Raw genomic sequence first — 21131 nt, 5'->3', positions numbered from 1 at the left:
GCCAGGAGTGACCAGGAATAACGGTCAGAAGCCGGCAGAGGGTAGGTTTAGGTTAGATATCAGGAGGCGCTGCTTCACGGTCAGGGTGGCTAGGGTCTGGAACCAACTTCCAAGAGAAGTGGTGCTGGCTCCTACCCTGGGGGTCTTTGAGAGGAGGTTAGATGAACACCTTGCTGGGGTCGTTTGACCCCCGTGCTCTTCCCTGCCATGGCAGGGGGTCGGACTAGATGATCTGCTTGGGTCCCTTCCGACCCTAGAAACTATGAAAGTAACTCTAAGGGGTGGATCAGGAGTTGCGAGGCAAGAATTCTGCCTTTGAGGCAGAGCTCTTCCCCGAGCTCCCGCCCTGGCCACGCAGCTTAACAATTCCAGTTAAAGGAACAACTGATTTCTCAGAGTGAAAATCCTGTAGTGCTGTGAGCCTACTTGATTGAGATGTGGAAGTCGGCTTCCTGAAGGCCGGGAGCTTGGGATCTTTCTGTAAGCCAGCGCTAAAGATTTCCATTTAAAACTTGTCATCTGGCTGTCTGAATTGGCACAAGGTTTCTGTGCATATTCATACAGCTAGAGGCAGAGCAATAACACGAACGCATGCTTATCCTTAATTCCTTCCCTTCTTCCCATTATCTTGTCGGCCAATCCCATTTACTGGCTTTCATCCACGGTGCCTCCATGACCTTTTCTTCTTAGAGTAGTTTTCGAATGCTATGCATTAACTTACAGTTGAAGGAGTTGAATTCTAATACATTTCCAGCCAAGTGAACTTTACCAGGAGGAATGTAAAGGTTGGTTCTGTCAGACCAGCCACGCTCTGAAATTCAGGGAAGTCCTGAAGATGTCACGTAAAGTTTGGAGTAGTCCGGTAATGCTAGATGCTAGCTAGCGTGCCAGACACGACCATAAAAGACGTTTCAAAGGCCAGCGTGCAGCCATACGTAGGGATTTCTTTGTCAGTAAATATTGATCAGTCCATTCTTCTGCTGTTCAGTAATGAGAACTACAGAATAGAAGAAACTAAATAATATGTACAGTTAGAAATATTTTCTGTTGCCAGCTTCTGCGTCGGCAACTTGTTGCTGGTTTATTTGAAGAATGATTTGCGTTGTCATGAATGGACCAGTAGGTCAGAACCAGTGTAAATCTAACATTGAGCTCTCCTCCAATTTAGTTTTTAATGTAAACTCATTCAGATGCTATGGAAGAATGTAGTATCAAGACACAAAGAAGGAACTTGGCATTGGCACCGTGAAGTCAATTTTAGAAGTAATAAAGCCAATTTTTTTTTCAGTTGAAAATATAAAAATGGCTTGTATTATGTCTCTACAATAAAATTAAGTGTCTGCATATTAGGCAGCCTTGTACTCTCCATCTCTTAAATGTATTCACTAAGATGCAGATTTTGATTTTTTTTCTATAAAGGAATCCAAAGATGAATTATAATAGAAATAATTATTTCCAGCATAGCAAGTCTTTTGTTTTCTGGTCATGTTTTTTCATCATTTTTCTTACCGTAACGGGGTTTGTTTGGTTTTTTTGCTCTACGATGATTTATTCTTGTTTTAGAAAATTACCTCCTAATGAAAGAAAACTATTTCACATTTCAAAAAAGAACTGAAGAAAACATATTTGGTTATCTGCATTTCTGAAACTTTAGTAAGCTCTTCCAGGTGTCTCTCTGGGATCTGCAGAGGTGAAGTGAAGACTCAAAATGGAAACTGGTATTTTGCTGGTGCCGTTTTTCATCTCTAACAGGAAATTTTCAGTGCTCTGGCATATGACAGCTTTCACGAGGCTGATTTCCCTGCTTCTAAAATGCCACTGGGTGAAGTCCTGGCCCCATTGAATTCAACAGCAGTTCTTTCCATTGACTTCAGTGGTGTCAGGGCTTCACCCTGAAAAAAAGGCTGTGCCAAACAAGCCCCAGAGCAGAGCGTGCTGGTTATGTTCAGGCCACAGAAAGGATTTAGGAATAAGTTTTGTAGGAATGCCCTTTCAGGCATAGGTTTATATGACTGTCATATATATCTAGTATAGCTGTGCTCAGTCACCTTTACTTATGTTTGCACTCTTTGAACAACTACTCCTGAAGATGTTTTCCGATTTAAATGAGACATAGCTGTCAATCAAAGCCTTTCAGATTACATTTATATCTAACATTATATTTATAGAAATGTCAGCCTGGCGGTAGGGTAGCATATGCAAACAGGATGCTAGTGTGGAAATGAAGGAAATGGAGAGAGGAAGAAGGAAAGGAGGAAATATGATGCTATGGTGATTAAACTCTCCCGTTCAGATCCTGTACAGGAAGAGTTCCCCATCACTCTGTAAAATGAAGCTAAGCATAAAAAATCTTTTGATCGTTTCCTCCTGAAATAGAAAATCTCTGGCACAAAAATAAAGAGCCATAATTAATATACAAATGTGCAAGGGTACAGGGATTTTTCCCGTTAAACGTTTCTAGTGTTAGCCATCAAATAGAGAAACTACACAGGAAAGCAACTCTACACACATCTCCGAGCTCTGAGGACATGACAAACGGATTTCATCAAAGCCTCTTGATAAGAAGAGGCTTGTTTATGAGAGTAAAGTAGTATAAGCTATTCATTATCAGTGTGTAGTACTATTGAAATGTTCTTCTGACTCTCTGGACCCCAAGAACTTTTATAATGTTAGCAGATGACTATGCTAACATTATAACTCTGATTAACATATGCTGGGCATGATGATACGTGGGAGAAAATAATTTCCCACTCCCGGCTGGAATTTAGAGCAGCACAAGATAAATCCTGACCCCAGCACTCTCTAATTATATATGTCTAATCCATGAGCTGTAGCATCAGATTTTGGTGTAGATTTGTGGCATTTGGGATAATAACAGTGATGTGCTTTTAAAAGATTTATAGAAACAAATGATAGGCATAACTGAAATTGCAGGCCATATCCAGGAGTTTCAGTGACATGGGGATGAATACGCAGGCAATGCTTAATGGTTTCATTAACCCTGAAACGCTTTGCCTGTTTCACGGGTTTCTGTGTTAAATTTTGTTAGTGGACCGGTATATCTTTTCATAGCTCTGCTGGTTTCATTGCCGCTGCGGACATGACCCTGTCTGTTTATTTCCAGTGATTGTAGTGTCTGGTGGACAAATAGATCTGTGCACTCTTTAAAAACTTATGATGGCTTCTCATGCATTTAGGTCCTCCCAAGAAGGAGGCTTTTCCCAGTCACTTTTAAGCTTTAAAAGTTTATGTCAGCACTTTTGGAAGGCACGAGGTAACCACAAATCCCGCTGGGCACAGGGAACGGTGGGTACTTCCCTGCAACCCGAGACTTTAGCTTTCACTGGAAAGTTTCCATCTGAATCCAGAGGAATTCTTGACAAGTGTTTTGTTCACTCGTGGATAGACTAGAAGTGTACGTGACTGGCAACAGTAATATGTTTGAAGCTTGATTCAGCTTCTTTTCCAGAGGTAGAAGGATATTGTCATCTTATTTATGCTCAAATACCAGCTTCCTAGTACAAAAAATTGCAGTAATTGTGTCAGAGAAAGCAGCACAGCCATTAGTATTTCCATTTTCACCTCTTCCACCAGTGATTCTCTAAAAACAAGGAGCAGAACAGACCCTTGGCAAGGTATTTAAAGAACCAGTGCATTAAAGGTTGAAATATTTTGGGGGGTACTGAGAACTTTAAACCTGGCTATAGGTCTGGATTCTCTGGTTTTCATCCATAGTGGAAAACTGAATAAATGTTTGTGACACATGGGGTGTGTCTACATGTGCGTTTAGGAACACCTCAATTTAATGCACATTAGTTTAATGCACATTAAGGCGATTTAGGCTCATATCTACATGTGCATGCATTAAAGCTCATTAAGGCCATGTGCGCACACTGACGTGGGACTAAAGTTAGTCCCAAGTCAGTCCATACACAGCGTTAATGAACCTCAACGCATCTACACATGTATTAATGTGTTTTAGCTATTCATGCCTAAATTGGATATGTGCTTTTGCAGGTATCACATTTAGGTGCGGATCGCCCAAAATTGCCATTTTTATATGTGCACGCCCTTAATGCACCTTAAATCGGGCTAAATTGCCTTAAATCGGCACACGTGGATGCACCCATGGTGTTTTTTCTGGCTTCTCCACAGGCCTCAGGACATACTGGTTCAATATGCATATATTGTACGAATAAACAGCATATCAAGATGGAAAAAGCAAATGAGCAAAAAACCATTTATTCCAGGGATTAAGCTATAACCCACATGGTAATACTTGCTCATAAAAATATGTTTTTCACAACAGTAAATGATAAACAGGTGCTGTCACCAACCTATAATTCCACAATTAGAATTCCTCTATGCGCACACTTTATCTTTGCATGACTGCATAGAAGAACAGTTTGATTTTAAAGGACTTGAGGAATTTCTTGGTGAAACCATTGATTCCCCTTACAGCCATGGATAATTGAAAGAGATGTATTCACCTATCATCATCTAAGGTTCTGTCTCGGGTCTCTATGAGAAGCTCATCTGTATAATAAGTCACAAGAATCATTTCATCTCCTCCCCCTTCCCATTAAAAAGACTCTCCAATAGAAAATGAGAAATAACCCAATTACCTTTCCTTTTAAGTCACTGCTAGGTACCAAAATCATAAATCACATACCCCTTTTCTTAGTGCTGTTATTTTCTGAGACTCGTGAGTGGCAGCTAAAGGTGTCTCTATTCATCTTCCCTTCTCCTTCCCACCCCACCCTTAATCTATTGTATTTTGTTTTCCTCCCGGCTGACTTTGAGCAGTGCCGACGGCTCCACCGCAGAACGTGCAGTCTGAAGCCGTGGATTCCACCACCATCCGGTTTCAGTGGACCCCTCCGCCACAGCAGTTCATCAATGGTATCAATCAGGGATACAAGGTAAACAGAAGCCAGATTTGAATCAAGGCAATTTAGCTTCCTGGGTGTGTAATAGGTAGACTGTTCCTGCCTGATGGAGTATCTCCACACTTATTGTGTAGCAAAGATGTTGTCTCACATCCGTAATGGATTCTGAAGGAGATGTACACTGAATTTAGTGAGCTGTCGCTGCCCCAAATGCAAGCTCTCCTGGTTGTATCAGTGCTTGCTGCAAATGAAAGGAACATTTGATGCGTTACAAGCCCCTCGATGTTAGGGTGATGATTTTCAATGGCTCAAGTTAGGGAAAATCAGTGGAAGTTGCGTAAGTATAACTGACCTTTGTGCCTTTGAAAATTTGCTCACTACATTTCAATTTATGCAAAGGTGAATCTCCTGCTGATTTTAAGGGGGTTAGGAGTTCATCCAAAGTATTTTCTTTACAATGGTGATGATTTGGGGATATAGATATGTACAATGTAGGAATTCCAGTTGCTGTTACAGTGTTAATATTGCTGTATTGTGAAATACCTCTCCATATTCACCCCTGCTAACAAATTCTAGCACATATTCACCAGAACAGGGACTGTAGAGAGAGCTTAGCTTCGAGGACCAGCAACACATGTGCTAAAAAGATAACTAGATCTGAAAGAACCAAATACTTCTTACTGCTCTGGAAGGGATTTGGAGGGTCGAAGTTCCCCAAGCGGAACAGAAGGACAAGCGAGTTAAAGAAGGGTTGTAAAAAGGAGTCCCAGAAGAAATGAATGGAGAAGCATCACAGAAATGCACAGGTGTAGAGGGAATGATACAGGAGTCCACGTAGGGCCTGATGTAGCTGTGGCCCCAACCAAGGTCAGAGAAAGTAAGCTGAACTGACTTGCCACTGCTGTTTGGAAGACAAAACATATGCCAGAAAGAAGGATCTTGGACTGGCTCCGAGGACCTGATCCCAGACTATATTATGTCCCATGGCATCGGAGAAACTGAAGCAAAGGAATTGAGTACAGGGTTTATTTTTGGCTAGATCTGTGTCTTTCTCAAATTGTTAAGCAAAGAGCAGCAGTGGTTTCAGGCAGGCTGCGTCGTATCTGTGTGTGCGAGCATGCGTGCATATGTGTGCATGTTCTCTCATTGTGTTGCAGCCCTGGAGTTAAAATGTACCTGACATACCCAAATGTCTGCAGGTCTGGGAGCCGGTATGTTTAAACCCTGGCTGTCAGGGGGGGACAGCATTAGGTCTGAGGGATGGCAGTTGGACCACACGTTCCAGCTCTTAGGATGGGTCGTTAGAGGATCTGCGTTTCAGGAATATTCCTAGAGGCTATAAGGCAGGCACAGTGCCCAGGCTATGTTCAGATTCAGCGCAGCCAAGTGGACTGAGACCTGACATGGCATCTGGTGAATGTCCAAGCAGGGGGAGCACAACCAACTTTGCGGAGCCCGTCTTTTAAATTCTTTGCTCTTGTTTCATTCAAAAGCTTTGTCCGCACCCAATTCCACATTTTGGGCCAGAGTTTTGAAGAGCTTTACTGCACGGATTTGCACAGCAAATTAAGTTGCAGTTTCTTTGGTAATTGTACACGGACACTAAAAGCCCGATTTATATTTCCCAGTGGGCACTGACAGCTTTCCTGAAACTATCAATATTTTCTTGTCTGGATTTCTTTAACTGTTTCCAGTTGCAATAGCTTTGCAGTTCGTGCTTCACATGGGAATTCTGAATTGCACTGTGAATATCTCGGGGAGAATATTTCTGTCGCATGTTCATGTACTGCATAATTTTTTAATGGGTTATAAACTACTAGTAGTCAGCCAAGTATCTGCTTTTCCAAAGGGTTACACCTATTATATCTTTCACTGGCAGAAGTGCTGGCTTTTATTTTGTTGGTATATTTTCTGAGTAATATGCAATGGGCCACCCTCCAGCAAGAGCAGCACTGTTAGCATTCAGTTTCCATACTATTCCACAGATATAACTTGGAAAGGAGAAGCAAATTTATATCAGCTTTAGCCATTATTAATGTTGTTCTTGTCTTTGAAACACATTTAAATTTGAGGCAGCTGTAAAGCATGCCATTTCATCTGTCTCAGAAACAGAACTTTCAGGTGAAAATTACTCCCTATAGTCTTAACTAAACACATATTTTGAATACCTGGAGCTGAAGACTGGCTAATTTTTTTTATGTTTGGGTCATTTTAGGCATCTCTCTATGTTTATTCATGTTGCCTGACTTTCAGAAGGGAGGAATAGTTAAAGGACAACCTAGGAACATCAACCTCAGTGAAAGTCATTTTTATTTCGAGGGCTAATGCTTTGCAGCCAACGGGACACGTCTCTAAAAGGCTGATGGAATTTAAAACCGTGATGGTGCTTTTAAAATTTTCACTCCATGTTTTCAAATCAGAGTGCCAGAAGTCAAGGGCTGAAGGCCATGCTTAAGTACCTGTAGAGAAGTGTCCTGATTTTCAAAAAAGTCGCACTGCCAGAAAACCCGTTGAGGTCAATGGGCGCTCTAAGTGCTGAGAGTCTTTGACAAGCTGGTTTGGTGTGAGCATAGGTATGAATTTAGCAAGCTAAACTTTGGCATCCAGGTGAAAAAATGCTGGTTGCCATTTCTAAAGCATGTTTTGTATTCTCTTTATATAGGTTCAAGTACTATGCAAATCCCTCCCATGAACATAGTCAAAACATTACATCAGTATGTTCAGTGACAGAGCTGACAGTTGTTTAATGTTGTATTTTTACAGTTAGATTAAAGAGGTGTTGGCTATCAGCTGTATGAAACTGTGAATGAAAATAATGTCTAATGAGCGTTCTCTCTCTGCATTATCTAGCTCCTAGCATGGCCGGTAGATGCACCAGAGGCTGTGACTGTGGTCACCATCGCTCCAGATTTTCATGGAGTTCACAGTGGCTGCATTACCAATTTGAAGAAATTCACAGCTTATTATACATCAGTCCTGTGTTTCACCACCCCGGGGGATGGACCACAGAGCACACCGCAGCTGCTGCACACTCTCGAAGACAGTGAGTACCACGGCAGCTCAGCTTTCAGGGAGCTGCAGTGCTTGAAGACTGCTCTGTTGGAAGTGATGGCTGAGATTTGCAAACCTGGGCATTTTACATTAAGCTCCCAAATTTGTCTATATGGGCAACATAAACGTGACTTGATTATCAGAGACACTGAGCCACCAGCTGAAGTCAATGGGAGATACAAGTGTCCAGCACTTTTGAGTCTGGTCTCTAAGAGTTTAGATGCCTGAATATGGCTTAAGGAGACTAATTTTAGCTGCCCAAATATGTCCCCCACCCCAGTAAGTACTCTGCAAATATGTTTATTTGCATATTTCAATGATTTATACAATTAGCTTTTTTTGGCATGTTATAAGTATTATAAACAGAACAATGCTGAAGCCTTTCAGACTACCAAATTGGACTCAAATCTATAGCAATAAATTAGGATGAGTTTGGTAAACCAGTGGTGCATTGAAAAAAAAATCTATGCATCTTGCCCAGCCAGGTTCTTTTGAAGATGGTTGTTCAGAAGAAGCTTGGGGCCAACATGTCTAGCATGGCTTTGTTGCAGATCAAGATGAAATTGCAGTGGCAAAGCTGTGTGAAGGTGGCCTGGCCTATCATCTGTTCACAATAATCTTGACTCCAAACAGTGCTTTTATTCTCCTTCCCCTCACTGAATACCATGGTTATGTTTAAATGAGAAAAAGTGGTTAACAGAGACAGGCAAGGTTTTTAGGAATAATATTTTGCTGCTTGTGGTACCCAGTAAGTTATCATAGTTGTTGTTTCTGCAAAGACGAATCTGTTTGTGGACTGCATGGTCATTCAAGAAGTAACATGCTAAAGACTGCCTAACTTGTCCACTGGGGTGAATGTTGGGGGGGAAAAGCCCGTACAAAAAAATGAAATGGTTATCCGTGGATTTTTCTCCAGGGTCTATCTTGTCCATACATTAGACCCAATGATGCCTTCTTTGCTCAAGAAGCAGATTTCCTGTGCCTAGAACATCAATTTCTTAGCAGATCACTGAGACAGCAGTATGATAATTAGAAATCTGTGGAGGCATCTACACATATGCTTTACTGTGGAGTTGACTCATTAGCTCTGCAGTAAAGTGTCACTGTCTACACATGCATGCTATGAGGCTGGAGTAAACTTATTAACTCTGCCATAGGTTAGTACTTCCTGACACAAGTACTGTCCTACAGCAGTGTTATTTAGTGTGCTGCAATGCACGTGGGCTTGCTGGAAAACAAGGGAGCTACAGTGAGGGGGCTGCCTGCCAGCTAGCCCTACACTGGAGCACCCTCATGCCCCATCCCATTTCTCCATAGCACGTTGAACTGGGGCAGAGCAGCTCTGGGCTGGTAGGCTGACTCCCTCGGCCCCCTGCCGGCTGGGACTGCGCTGCTCTGGCTCAACGTGCTGCAGTCCCGAGCACACGTGTAAATGTTGCACCGAGGAGCAATGAACTCCAGCATGGACTGTACCAGAATTTATTCATGCACACTGATTACATGTGTGGATGCACCCTGTGAGACAATAATCTAACCTCATAAGTGTTTACCCAATGATTAAAGCACAAAGACAAGAAGGAACAATTATTGTATTTGCTTAACGCTGTATAGATAGCATGAATTGTTTAAATATTGTTCAAAACACAGTTTCCCTTTGTATTACCATAGCTTGGAAAAAATAAGCAGTATCCTGGAATGCTTCTACATACTAGATGTATCTTTGAGAAGGACGCACTGAACCAAAGGAGTGGCTCCAAGACTTAGTTTTTTTGAACTGTTGGGATTTTATTTCAGGTTTTACTGACCACAGCTGAAAAGTAGACAAGATAAATCTACAATGTATGTGATCCTTCCAGACCTCTGCTAACAGATGGTTATTTCTGCCTTTGTTTGCAACGATTCTAGATTATTCTAAATAAAATCGGGTTGCCGATCGTTTGTAGATCAAACATGCTCTGACAGCCAATGAGAGATGAGCTTTGGTGGCTCAGCGTAAACAATATTCTCTTTTTAAAATTTGACAATAAAATGAATATTGGACTGCAAAGGCAGCACTTTGCAGGTGGGGAGATTACGCCCACTGCAGATATGCACTCCTGAATGCTGAACCAGATTAGCAGCTCTTTGTATTGTGCATTAACTACTGCACATTGCAGAACGGCCTCATAGGTTTCTCCTCGCTGAGATTGCAGAATCACAGATGTGGCTGTAGCCAGCCTACTGGCAGGCTTGCTTTATTGTAGGCGGAGGAAAGTAAGACAGTAGACTAAAGTGAAGAGGAAACAAATTTGAATTTGCAGCCCAGAAATTGCCAACTGATGTCAGTGGAGCTAGAGGAGAGCAGACTCAGGCAAGGATCCAGGTAACAGGAGCACTGTGAATACAAAGTGAGCAAAAACTTCCCTTTCCAATGCATCACTTGGAGAGAGAACCGTTGGATCAGAAACCAGCCAGGGCATCTTTCTTGAAGATCGAAATCGAGGGAGGAAGGCACATTTTTGCCAGTCGTTCCATTTTATACTCTTTCATTGTACACCAGGGAACTGAAATGTTTAGGAGCTCTTGAGCTACGCCATAAAGATACCTTCAAAGTTTCACACAGTTCTGCGCATTTCACAGAAGATCATTGCCATCGTGCTTGGCAGTTTTTCGATTTGTTTGAAGAGAGTTTATCCAAGCACTGGCTGCATCAGTCTGACCTTGGTTTGATCGTGCAAAGTTAAAATTCCCCACCCAAATGAGTGTGCAGCATGTACTGCTCTTGCAGACAGAAGACGTGATCGCTCTTTGCAAAGGCACAAGGAAAGCAGGAGGCTGCCTGATAGGGCTGAGGGAGAACAGCAAATGCAGTTGCTTTTCAGGATTGAGCCCGCTTGGTTGTTCTAATTAGATTAGATCAAAAAGAGAGGCTGAGAACAAGTTCGGTGTAAATCTCCTGCTGCCAGTCTATGCTGCTTTGCCCAGTCAGGATGAGGACTGGATAAAATAATTTCTGTGATGATAGCCAGAGTGATTCTAAACACCTTGCATCTCCCTTCCTCCCTGCAGCTCTTACTGATATTTCCTGCAGGTTTCCATTGGCTTCAGCTCAGTGTTTTATTTCTTCAGCCCTAACCTTCTCACGTGAATCAGATCAAAAGTTAGTGGGGTTCTCCTATTAACAGATTTCCCATTCTGATTGCCAGAGCCAGGAGCTGTGGGACACCTGAGCTTCACTGAGATTCTGGACACGTCTCTCAAGGTCAGCTGGCAAGAACCTGTAGAGAAAAATGGCATCATTACAGGCAAGTATCATCTGTTATCCTTTTGGGGAAAAAATGTGTAGGGGGAATGTATCGTTGCAGTGCAAAAAAGACTGGATAATAGAGCATTTAGGAGAGGCGCCTACTGAGAATGCAGGCTTCTTTCTTCCTCTTTAGGGTAATTGAAATGTCAGCTGGGGTATATTACAGAAGGTACAAGGTCCAATTACTACCAGCCCATGATTGTGGCCACTGAAAATACAGCCTGTATTAGAAATCAACTCCCCACTGGGTCTTCAAGCTTGTTAAATCACCCGTTAGCTCCACCTGCGTTACTAGATTTCTGAAACTTTTGAGACTACGTTTGATCCTTGTGCCAAAGGTCAGGATTTCCAGATGCCAGATTTACAACTACAAAATCTTGATTGGCGGCACTAAAAGGTTACAACTAAGACCAAAAAACAAGTTAGCCAAGCCCTTCATCTTTGGATTTGCCTTCTGGTTTGACAGAAGTATTTGACTGTTGTCTTTGAATGTGGACCGTGCTGTGCTAACAACACAGCTTCCCACTGCGGGCTCTTTCCTAAGCATTCCTCTTGACCTTTCCTCGCCATATATTCATATACTGTGTCAGCCTGGTTGAAACATCAGGCACACATTTTTGTCCAGGAAAATTCATGCTTGACAATGTTCCTGCGACTTGTCTACAAAAGGCCAGGTTCTAGTCCAACTGTTAGGAGTATAAATAGATTCCCTCCTCGAGTCCTTGATATATGGTTAATACAAAAGGTGTGTGGGTCCTCCTCCTCACTGCTGTGTGACTCATTCTTACGGACGTCTGTGTCACAAAAGTGGATGCATTAGTGGACTTGAACAGGGACAAATACAATTGCACTTCAGTGCCTAAGTCTACTTAAACATCTCGTAGGTGGAAGAGAGTCTGGCACAAGGACACCCCGTTGCCTGCAGATGGAACGTATTAGAGGCATTTAAAATGTGCAGTGACTCTGTGCAGAGGAGGGACGTTGTTTCGTGCAAGAGTCTGAGATTTCAAAGGCTGTTTTCCTTCTGAACTGGACAATTTACCCCCAACCCCTCACTCCCCTCCAAATGTCAAAATTCTGTTCAAAGTAACATTGGGCGGGGGGGGGGGGGGCATCATTTAGGATTATTTGAGAAAATTGCCAAGAGTTCTGTTCGTTTTCAAAATTGTTATTGGAAAACGGGAAATCAAACTCTTTTGTTCTAAAAATGATGAGTCAGTATATTTGACTCATTGCCAAGGGTTTTTCCGGTTCCACTCTGAAATAAAATTCTCGTGAAACCGACACAATTACACAAACGGTTTTGACTGGAAGGTAACTGCTTATCCTAACAGCATCTGGAACCAGCAGTGTTTTCCAATCAACTCGAGCATGCGGCATGTCTGCACGAGCCTCCCGTGCTGTCTCTGTCTCCATGCACATCGCATACCTGTTCCTTTGTACTGAAGTAACTTTCCTGAAATATTGCTCACTGCATTGATTTCAGTGGTTTGGATATGAAAATTGATGGCTTTGGATAGCAGGAGTATATAGACTCAGTAAATCTTTAAAGCTGGGTGCCTAAATGGAAGTACCTGATTCCATATTTAGACACCTAAATAAGTGGCATTTAGAAATGCTGAGCGCTAGCAGCTGCCACTGAAGTCACAAGGATCTGTAAAGACTTGATATCTCTTAATAGGTGGACGCTGACCTAGATACCGAATATGATTTTAGGTGGTTACTTTTAGGACTAAAGGTTCAAAAGCTTGGACTAGGATGTTAACTTAGATGTTAGATATTAACTTAAGTATTACCTTCACTATTTACTACTTTAAAAGGTAGATGGATTTGCCTAAAGTATAAAAGTGACATTTGTAAACAAATCGTTTAGCTTGTGATTTATAACTGTAGCCACATTGTCTCTCAAAGTGCTGGGCACTTGAGCTGACTTGTAGCCGTGTTCATTATATCTAATTCACCCAGTCCCTTCAAATGGACATCAGAGTCTTCCTTGGATCCTGTCAAGCTCATTTCTGTTATGTTGTGGGTCCGGTTAAAGTGTTGCCCTCTTCTAACCCGCAAGTAGTTGCATGTTTGATATTGAGCCAGGAGTGATTTTTTTTTGGTGTTCTAGTCTAGTCTGTGACATTTTCAATACTCCCATCACTTTAATATCTAGTCCTAGCATCTGGACTCCGCAAAGTTTGTTGAAGTATTCTGGGTTTTTTCAGAATGAGAAATTCTGTGCAAATACAGAATTATTATTATTATTATTACTTCTACTATTATTACTATTATTATTATTATTAAATGCTTTCAGGGTTGCTCTGATAACACCTTCAGGTTAACATTGCAGTTAGCAATCCACAGAGGAAATCACAGTACATGCGCTACTGCAAAACTGGTCTGATAGAGACAGGCTGCCATCTCTCAGAATGACTTGGGACACTTTGGGCTATTTTGTACACGGGGCAAATTGTTTTAGAAAGACCGACCTCAGAAAGCCATAAACAATAGGGCTATTGTTTATGAGAGAATACAGACACAGGAAAAACATGCCAGGCAAGGTTTATAAGAAAGAAAAAGTTCCCCCTTAATGGTGTACATTGCATTAGAGCTGGGAGAAAGGGGCAGCAAAATCCTTCATTTCTCCGAATGGCCCCAGGCTTTATAAAATGCTGCTTGGAGATGTAAGAGTGCTTAGGAAGGCACTACTCCATCGCTTCTGCTCATTGGTATCATTTACTGTGAGTTTTTCTTAGTTCTGGCTCACGGAAGGCGAGCGAGCCGGGGAGGGGGTTGCAAGGCAGGCAGCCTGCTCTGGTAAATTGCCCGTTGCTCTCATTGCAGATTTCAGTATCTTCCTCTCTCTCAGTAAACTCTGATTTATGAGGGCCTGGATGTGGACGGACAGTTTGTGATTGGATGTACTGCTCTCATGTAGGGAATTTACTCCAGATCAACAGAAAATTATTTCTGAAACTCCTCCGGTCGTTAGTTTCAGTTAGACGACATTTTATGGAGAAGGTGTAATGCCAAAGCATAAGGGAAGACTATGGCACTTTTCCTCCCCTGGCTTTTACTCAGGCCAGCTGAAACATGCTCTGCCCAGGCCGGTTGGAGTACACGGCACACATCCCTGGCACAGCCTCTGCCTGTAAAACAGAGGATTTTTACTCGCCACATGTCCCTAAGTTCTGTCCATCTGTCGGTCATCATGGCTGAAGTGCTACTTGGGCTCTTCCGCTGGACTTCCTTTCCTTTCAGCGTTGTTTTTATTTTATTTTGTCGTTGCTGATTTCATTACACTTTATGAACGTGCATTTTGTGCATATGTAGGGGTTGGGCTTTTTTTGGTTTTCATCTTCAAAAGGATACATTTAAATTCTTTTATTATTGGAATGGAACTATTCACAGGAAACACTTCGTCTCTGTTCCTGCTCCAGATTGGCACTGTAGACGATAAATCTTGATGTACTTTCCCTAGCAAATGGTGTTTTTTTTCGCCCCCAGTAAATAAAAGCATCGACAGTATGTGCTGAACATGCAACAAACTGGGTCTCTCTCCACGTGGAAAGTAGATTATGGAGCAGTGCTGTAGCAAAGTCTGAAATGTTATGAGGTGAATCACCATGTTTCGGTGACAAACCAATGGGTTTCAAATCGGGAATGCAAATTTCAGATTTTAGGACCCCTGGGGGTGTGGTTGTTACTTCTGAAAGCAAAAGTGCATTAGGAGAGCATTGCAAATCCCTTATTCATCTTTTATCTTTAAAAAAAAAACAAACAACTTTGTGTCTTTTAGCTTGCTTTGTGTATTTTGGGGGGGGGGAATCCTCCCTTATCGCACACAACCTGAATAAGGGTATGGACAGCTGTTTCTTTGTAGAGCTGCAAAGCCTCTCAGCACATAGGGCTACAAAACCGAGAAGGTCCTCTTTGAAAGAGGTGCTATTTTGTGGTGCTTTCATCATCTTCGTAGTGCTACAAACAGCCAGAATGACTGTCCGCTTACTTCTGGTAGAGCTGCAGGAGCATATTTAATGCTACAAATATAACACCTGTCTGTGGCCAAAGCAGTGAAACCTGTCCCACAACTCATGAGCAGCTTCTTTCCAGCTCCCATCCCAGCTGTGAACAAACCTTTGGCAGGCTCTAGGCTGCAAATGGTCAGTGTTTTACGCCCTCGCTTCAGTGTTTTTCAGTCAGAGGATCCTGCCCGGTTGCTGTGTGATTGACTGTGCCCCACCAGCCCATGCATCTTTGCTGGGACCCAGCAGTGTGAAGAGCCTTGATGCAGTCTTGTTCCTTTGGTCCTTCACCCTTTGTCAATTTGGCAACAGAAGCCTTAGGACTGAATCCAAAATCTGCCCTTAATTTTCTTTTTAGTGCTCACCTGTGCTGTAAAGACCTGTCAAGGAATAACAATTAACTCTTCACAAACATTATTGAACCCCCTCCACAACACTTCAGAGTTGTAGGGAAATGAGGGATTTAATTGAATTAATTCCTATTTTCCAGATGGTGAATCTCAGGCACTTAAGTGACCTGGGATAAGCCATTTAGGAATTTCTGGTTTCTGCTGCAGAGCTCGGTGCCTGAAGTCACGCTTCCTCATTGAAGGAAACACTTCTCATTAAAATCACAGGACATTTTACCTTTTAAATTTGGATCTATAAAATCACCTTGTTGTTTTGGAAAAAAGTGGTAGTTGGCTGAGTTCATCATTGGGAGGTTATGCTGAAGCGTGTGGCTTTCCTCTACCAGATTGATTTGTGCACAGTACAGTCAGCGGGGTTTCATTCGTGTACTCGGTTTGAAATCGCATCCATTTCGTTTGACTGCAGAAGCTCCACGTACTTTCTTGCCCTGCTCCAAATCACAGGGGAAGCAGCAACCAAGCAGACTTTTCTGACAGCGTGTCTGGAGCCTGACACAGTGAGGTTCAAATGGGCTCTAGGGAAAATCAGGTAGCTGTTAAGAGTCATAGACATCATAGAAAATTAAGGTTGGACAGGGTCTCAGGAGGTCATCCAGTCCAACCCCCTGTGCAGGGTGTTCAGACAAGAACAAGCAAATTCAGGGGCAGAAACAAGCCAAAAGCCATTGGAAAGTTTGTGGAAGGGAAATGGCTATAATAAAAGAGGTAAGAAAGGAAGGATTTAAGAGGTTGGTTACAACAGAAGAACGTGATGGAGGCTCTCAGGACTTGTACAGATTAGGACAGTAGATTGGCTACACCAGACTGTAGGAGAGAGGATAATGGTTCATTAAGAAGAAGAGGTGTATTTGAGGTGGGGGGAGCAGAGAGCAAGGGACAGCAGAGACCTTTTAGGTCCTGTAAGATTTCTTGTGTTCCTGCCAGGTCACTATTATCTGATTCGCAAGAATTCCTCGATTCTTGGCAATGAAAGGGGCCTCAGCCTTGAAAGGAAGTAGCTCAGCCAGGCGTAGAGATTTTTCACTCCTTGCTGGTGAGATCATTTTGTGCTCAAAGAATGGTTTCCAGTGTTTCCTCTGATTTATTTTATAGCATTCATAAATTGACATCCTACCCTTCAGAGAGAGAGAGATTATTCCCAAGGTTCCCAAACCTTTTCATAGTGTGCACTATATATTGATAGAAAAGCTCTTCCCTGGACACCACTTTCCCTCCCTCTTTCAATTTTATGGTCATGTGATGTCTTAGTAGCATCTACAAGAACTGCTCAGAGGGTAAAATAGTATTAGAGAGGTTCTTAGGTATTTTTAAATGACCTTATATCAATATGTGGCTTTTTTCCCTTCTCTAAAAAGTTACCCACACTCAGGTTGAGGCAGTAATATGTGACAAGCCAAGCCAGCTCTCTAGTGAACCTCTGAATTATTGAATAATGGTAAAATAGGAAGGAAAAACAGGCAACCCTATTGTTACAGCTCCCTGACTTGTGTGTAATTGTTTTCTAGGCTACCAGGTCTCCTGGGAGGTGTACGGCAAGAATGAATCGCGTCTTGCTCGCACACTAGTCAACACAACCCTCGAGTACAAAATTACTGGTCTGTCATCTCTAACCACCTACACGATTGAGGTGGCAGCTATGACAGGCAAAGGGACTGGTCTGGTCACCTCCTCTACCATCTCCTCTGGAGTGCCCCCAGGTTGGTAAACCTCCGGTGAAAAAGCAAAATATGTCAACTTGTCTCCTGCTGTCATTTCAAAAAAGACTGATCTCGGGTACAGTAACAATAGGGCTTTTATTTTTTAAGCGCTGAGGTTCTGTACAACGTATTGTTATTCTAACTTTAGCACAACAAATACTTGTTGAAATGAATCATTCCTGCAAATATGAGGCTGCTTGAAACACACAAAAAAGGCAATGATGGTAGAGATAGAGGAATGAGAGGAAAAGGTAATGAAATACTTTAGAGTACCGATTAAGTTGGAGGGTGGCAGTGCTCATTATTAAAATATTTTTTGGGGAAAAAATGGGTTGAGGTTGTTCTTTAAAATGAGGATTTTCAGTCTCTTAAGTATTATAACTTACTTGCACTGTAAGGTATTTGGAAAATGCAGATAAAAGCATGTTGTTTTGGAAGGAAAAAAGTGGAAGGTGTTGGTTTGAGAGAGATCTTACTGTAAATCCGTATCCCAGAGATAGCTAGAAAGGGAAGGGGGGGTAGATGACAGTTTTCACTGAAATACAGAAAGCCATCAAGAAGACAGGTGGTCTGAAATGCAGCCATTCTGATTGATTTTATCTTGCCTTAGAGGTGCTTAGAAAACGTGGCCCTGGGAGCCATAAAACTACTGAAGCTTCCACCTGAGCAGAGAAATGGAAAGAAATCTGGGGCAAAAGAAGCGAGCAGAATTGTAAAACAATCGATTAATATATTGACTTCCTGCCTCGGATAGTTGCTATTTTTCTGTTTAAACAATTGTCCTTTTAATTGTTTTAGTTAGTGTTTTTATTCTCATTGAAAACGTTTTCAAATCGCCCTTGTCCCGCTTACACGTGGAAGAGGGCAGCCGAAATACCTAACAATAAGTGCATTCAAACCAGTCCAAACAAAGCAGCTCGAAAGAGACAGTTCCCTACAACAGAGCCGATACCGCTGTGTTCCTGATGAAGAGTAGTCCAGACTTTTTCAGGGATGTCAAGTCCCTGTGCTCTTGTGTACGTAGGTTCATAGGGCTGGAAGGAACCTCACGAGGTGTAGTCCAGCCCCTTGTTCAAGGCAGGTTCATCCCTGACTAATCCATCCCAGCCAAGTGCCTGTCTAACCTGCTTTTGAAAGCTGCCAAGCATGGAGAATCCACAACTTCTCTAAGGAGCCTTACTCCTTTGCCTGTTTTAGGGTAAATTGGACAGCAGATTAAACAACATCACTGCCTTGCACCATCTTGCCACTCCTGAAGGTAGCCGGATAAAGTTTACATCCCATTTTGGCAAGCTTATTGAGCAAGCTTCCTGTGAGCAGGGCCGTCCTCCGGGTACAGCGAATTGGGGCGACTGTCCCAGGCCCCGCGCTTTGGGGGGGTCTCACGAAGCCGGGCAGAGCTGCTGCGGCCCCTTCCGTGGGGCCCGCCTGGTGGCTTCTCCCCATGCCAAGGAAGAAGCATGGAGACCCCCCACCACCACCACCACCGGGCACGGGGGAGACCCCAGCCTGTGCCCTGCCTTTGCAGGAGTCCCACGGGCCCCATGTGCTGTTAAGGGGGCCCCACACAGGCTGACTTGCCACGGGCCCTGCAGCTCCCTAGGGTCAGCCCTGCCTGCGAGCATCATGTGGGAATGAAGGAACAGATTTTCTTGCATCCTAAGCATGTAGATTAGAGAAGGCTTCTTTTTAATTCTTCATGCTCACATGGGGCTGCATTACACATAAGTGGTGATTACAATACAGGCACTTCGCGCTTGTTAGCTGCGGGTGGGGTGGAGTTTCTGTGCTGCTCAAAATTCAGTCTGCATCCATTTAGCTTCCTCCCTGGAATCTGGTTTTTGATAATTCAGATAACAAAACATTACAAAACTCAGCCTAAGCTTTCTCCTTAGTCTAAACTTTCCCTGCAGTCCTGTGTCTCAGATCTCTGTCTCCTGTCTAAAACACCCCTCCCCATGTCCCGAAATGTATTTAGGAAATCTCAGTGCTATGCCGAATCAGCAGAAATTGCTGAGAATTTTCCTTAGAGCTACCAACATTTGCTAATGGGTTCGGTGCTGCCATCATGTCACAAGAACCTCCCTCCCAGCATCTGTCTTTTACTTTCATTAATGTATTCGATCTCCATACACTGTAGGTAGGTAAATATTGTCCCCTCTTCACAGATTAAGGTAACAGATGCACAGATAGACCTTGCTTAAAATAGCATAGTAAGTCAGTAGCATGGGGGTGTCAGTCATCCAGCTCCAGTGCTGGCCCCACATGGGGCTAATCTGAGACATGTTGCCCCTCCCCACCCAGCCACGTGCCAGATCCAGTGCCTGCAGTGCCCACTCTGGCCAGTCCAGGACTGTTCACATGTGCCCACTCTGCTTGGTCTGGGATGCAAGTTGCACATAGCACTCTCTTCAGTCAGTCCAGGTGGGCATCATATGCAGCATGGGGCCTGGACTGAGCATTGAATGCAGTGCAGTCCTGGGCCAGCCAGATCCAGCACCCACTCTAGCCAGCTCGTGACTGCACTGCATGTGGCACTCAGACCAGCCAGTCTGGAACCCACACTGCATATTGTGTCCACCCTGGATTGGCTGGAGCAAGTGCTGCATGTGGCTCAAGTCCTGATCCAGCCAGAGCAGGTGCGCAGGGCTGGATCCACAACTTGGCGGAGAAGGAGGCCCAGTGTGGCCCATGAACTGACTTCATGCCATTTTTTCCAGCCCATGGATCAGTCCTGGGCCACTCACCAGGACCAGATGAGTTTGACAGCCCTGCACTAACTGGAAAGGGCAACCTGGTTTCCTGACTGTAAGCATCAAGCGGCGCCTCTTGATCATATGTGGACTGCTTGTTGTGATTCTAAATGAGATGCTCGAAGCAGGGACCCATCTTTTCTATCTCTTCTGCAGACAATACTGTGCATGTATATATTGCAGAATAAACAATAGCCCCATATTTAACTGTGTTTGTCTATGGGGAAAATGATACTGGGCATGCCTACAGATGCATTTAAGCATGCCTAAATTCAATGCGCATTAGCGTAATGCTGAGTAAGTGGGTTTAGGCAGGCTTCTGTCTACACATGCAGGTGTTAAAGTGCATTAATGCTGTGTATGGACTGACTTAGGACTAAAGTTAGTCCCAAGTCAGTTGACACACGCAGCACTAATGTGCTTTAGCACATCTACATGTTCATTAATACACTTTAGCACTGAAATTTGATACCTGCATTTGCAGGTGTCAAATTTAGATGAAAATAGTAGGCCTGTGTGAAGCAACTAGTATTCACATTGGATTCTGATTTGGCTGATTCAAGGGACAGTGATTCGATTCGGTGATTCAAATCACTGCCCCAAATCCATCTGGCCGAATTTGATTCGGAGATTCAGCTCCTGCCGAATCTCCTAATTGCCCAGGCCAGGCCCACCCCCGCTACTCTCCCAGCCCAGTAATGGCTGCCCCACCCGCCCCAGCTCCTGGCACTTTGGAAAAGAAAAGGCCCGACTCAGCAGTTGCTGCCAGGTAGGGGGCAGTCCCTGCTGCCCCACTCTGCATGAACCCGCGAACACCCACCCCTGCTCCATCAGCCCCCCTCATGGCTGCCTTGCCCACCGAGATTCTGGCCCTTTAAGAAAAAAAACCCTGAGAAAAAACCCTGGACTCACCGTTCCTGCTGGCGGGGGGCCATCCCCACTCTGCATGAGCCCCCCAAAGCCCTGAGGCCACAGCAGGAGCAGTAGGTCCCAGGGCTTTTCCTGTTTTGGTTTTTTTTCTTAAAGGGCCAG

The 21131-nt window shown here is 43.5% G+C and overlaps 1 protein-coding gene across 3 annotated transcripts in view; it reads left to right on the top strand.

Moving 5' to 3' along the window:
- The window catches only part of SDK1 (sidekick cell adhesion molecule 1), a 667914-nt gene that overhangs the window by 527993 nt on the left and 118790 nt on the right, over positions 1-21131 (top strand). For all 3 annotated transcript variants that reach the window (XM_019542017.1, XM_019542016.1, XM_019542015.1), the window contains exons 18-21: positions 4807-4922; positions 7740-7932; positions 11126-11224; positions 17155-17346. In XM_019542017.1, the coding sequence (XP_019397562.1) occupies positions 4807-4922; positions 7740-7932; positions 11126-11224; positions 17155-17346 (600 nt within the window). The remainder of the gene's footprint in view (positions 1-4806; positions 4923-7739; positions 7933-11125; positions 11225-17154; positions 17347-21131) is intronic.

Source organism: Crocodylus porosus, unplaced genomic scaffold, assembly GCF_001723895.1.
Source record: "Crocodylus porosus isolate Cpor-Errol unplaced genomic scaffold, CroPor_comp1, whole genome shotgun sequence".
NCBI lineage: Eukaryota > Metazoa > Chordata > Crocodylia > Crocodylidae > Crocodylus > Crocodylus porosus.
Note: the sequence above shows the minus strand (reverse complement) of the source record. Positions and strands in the feature narration are given on the sequence as shown.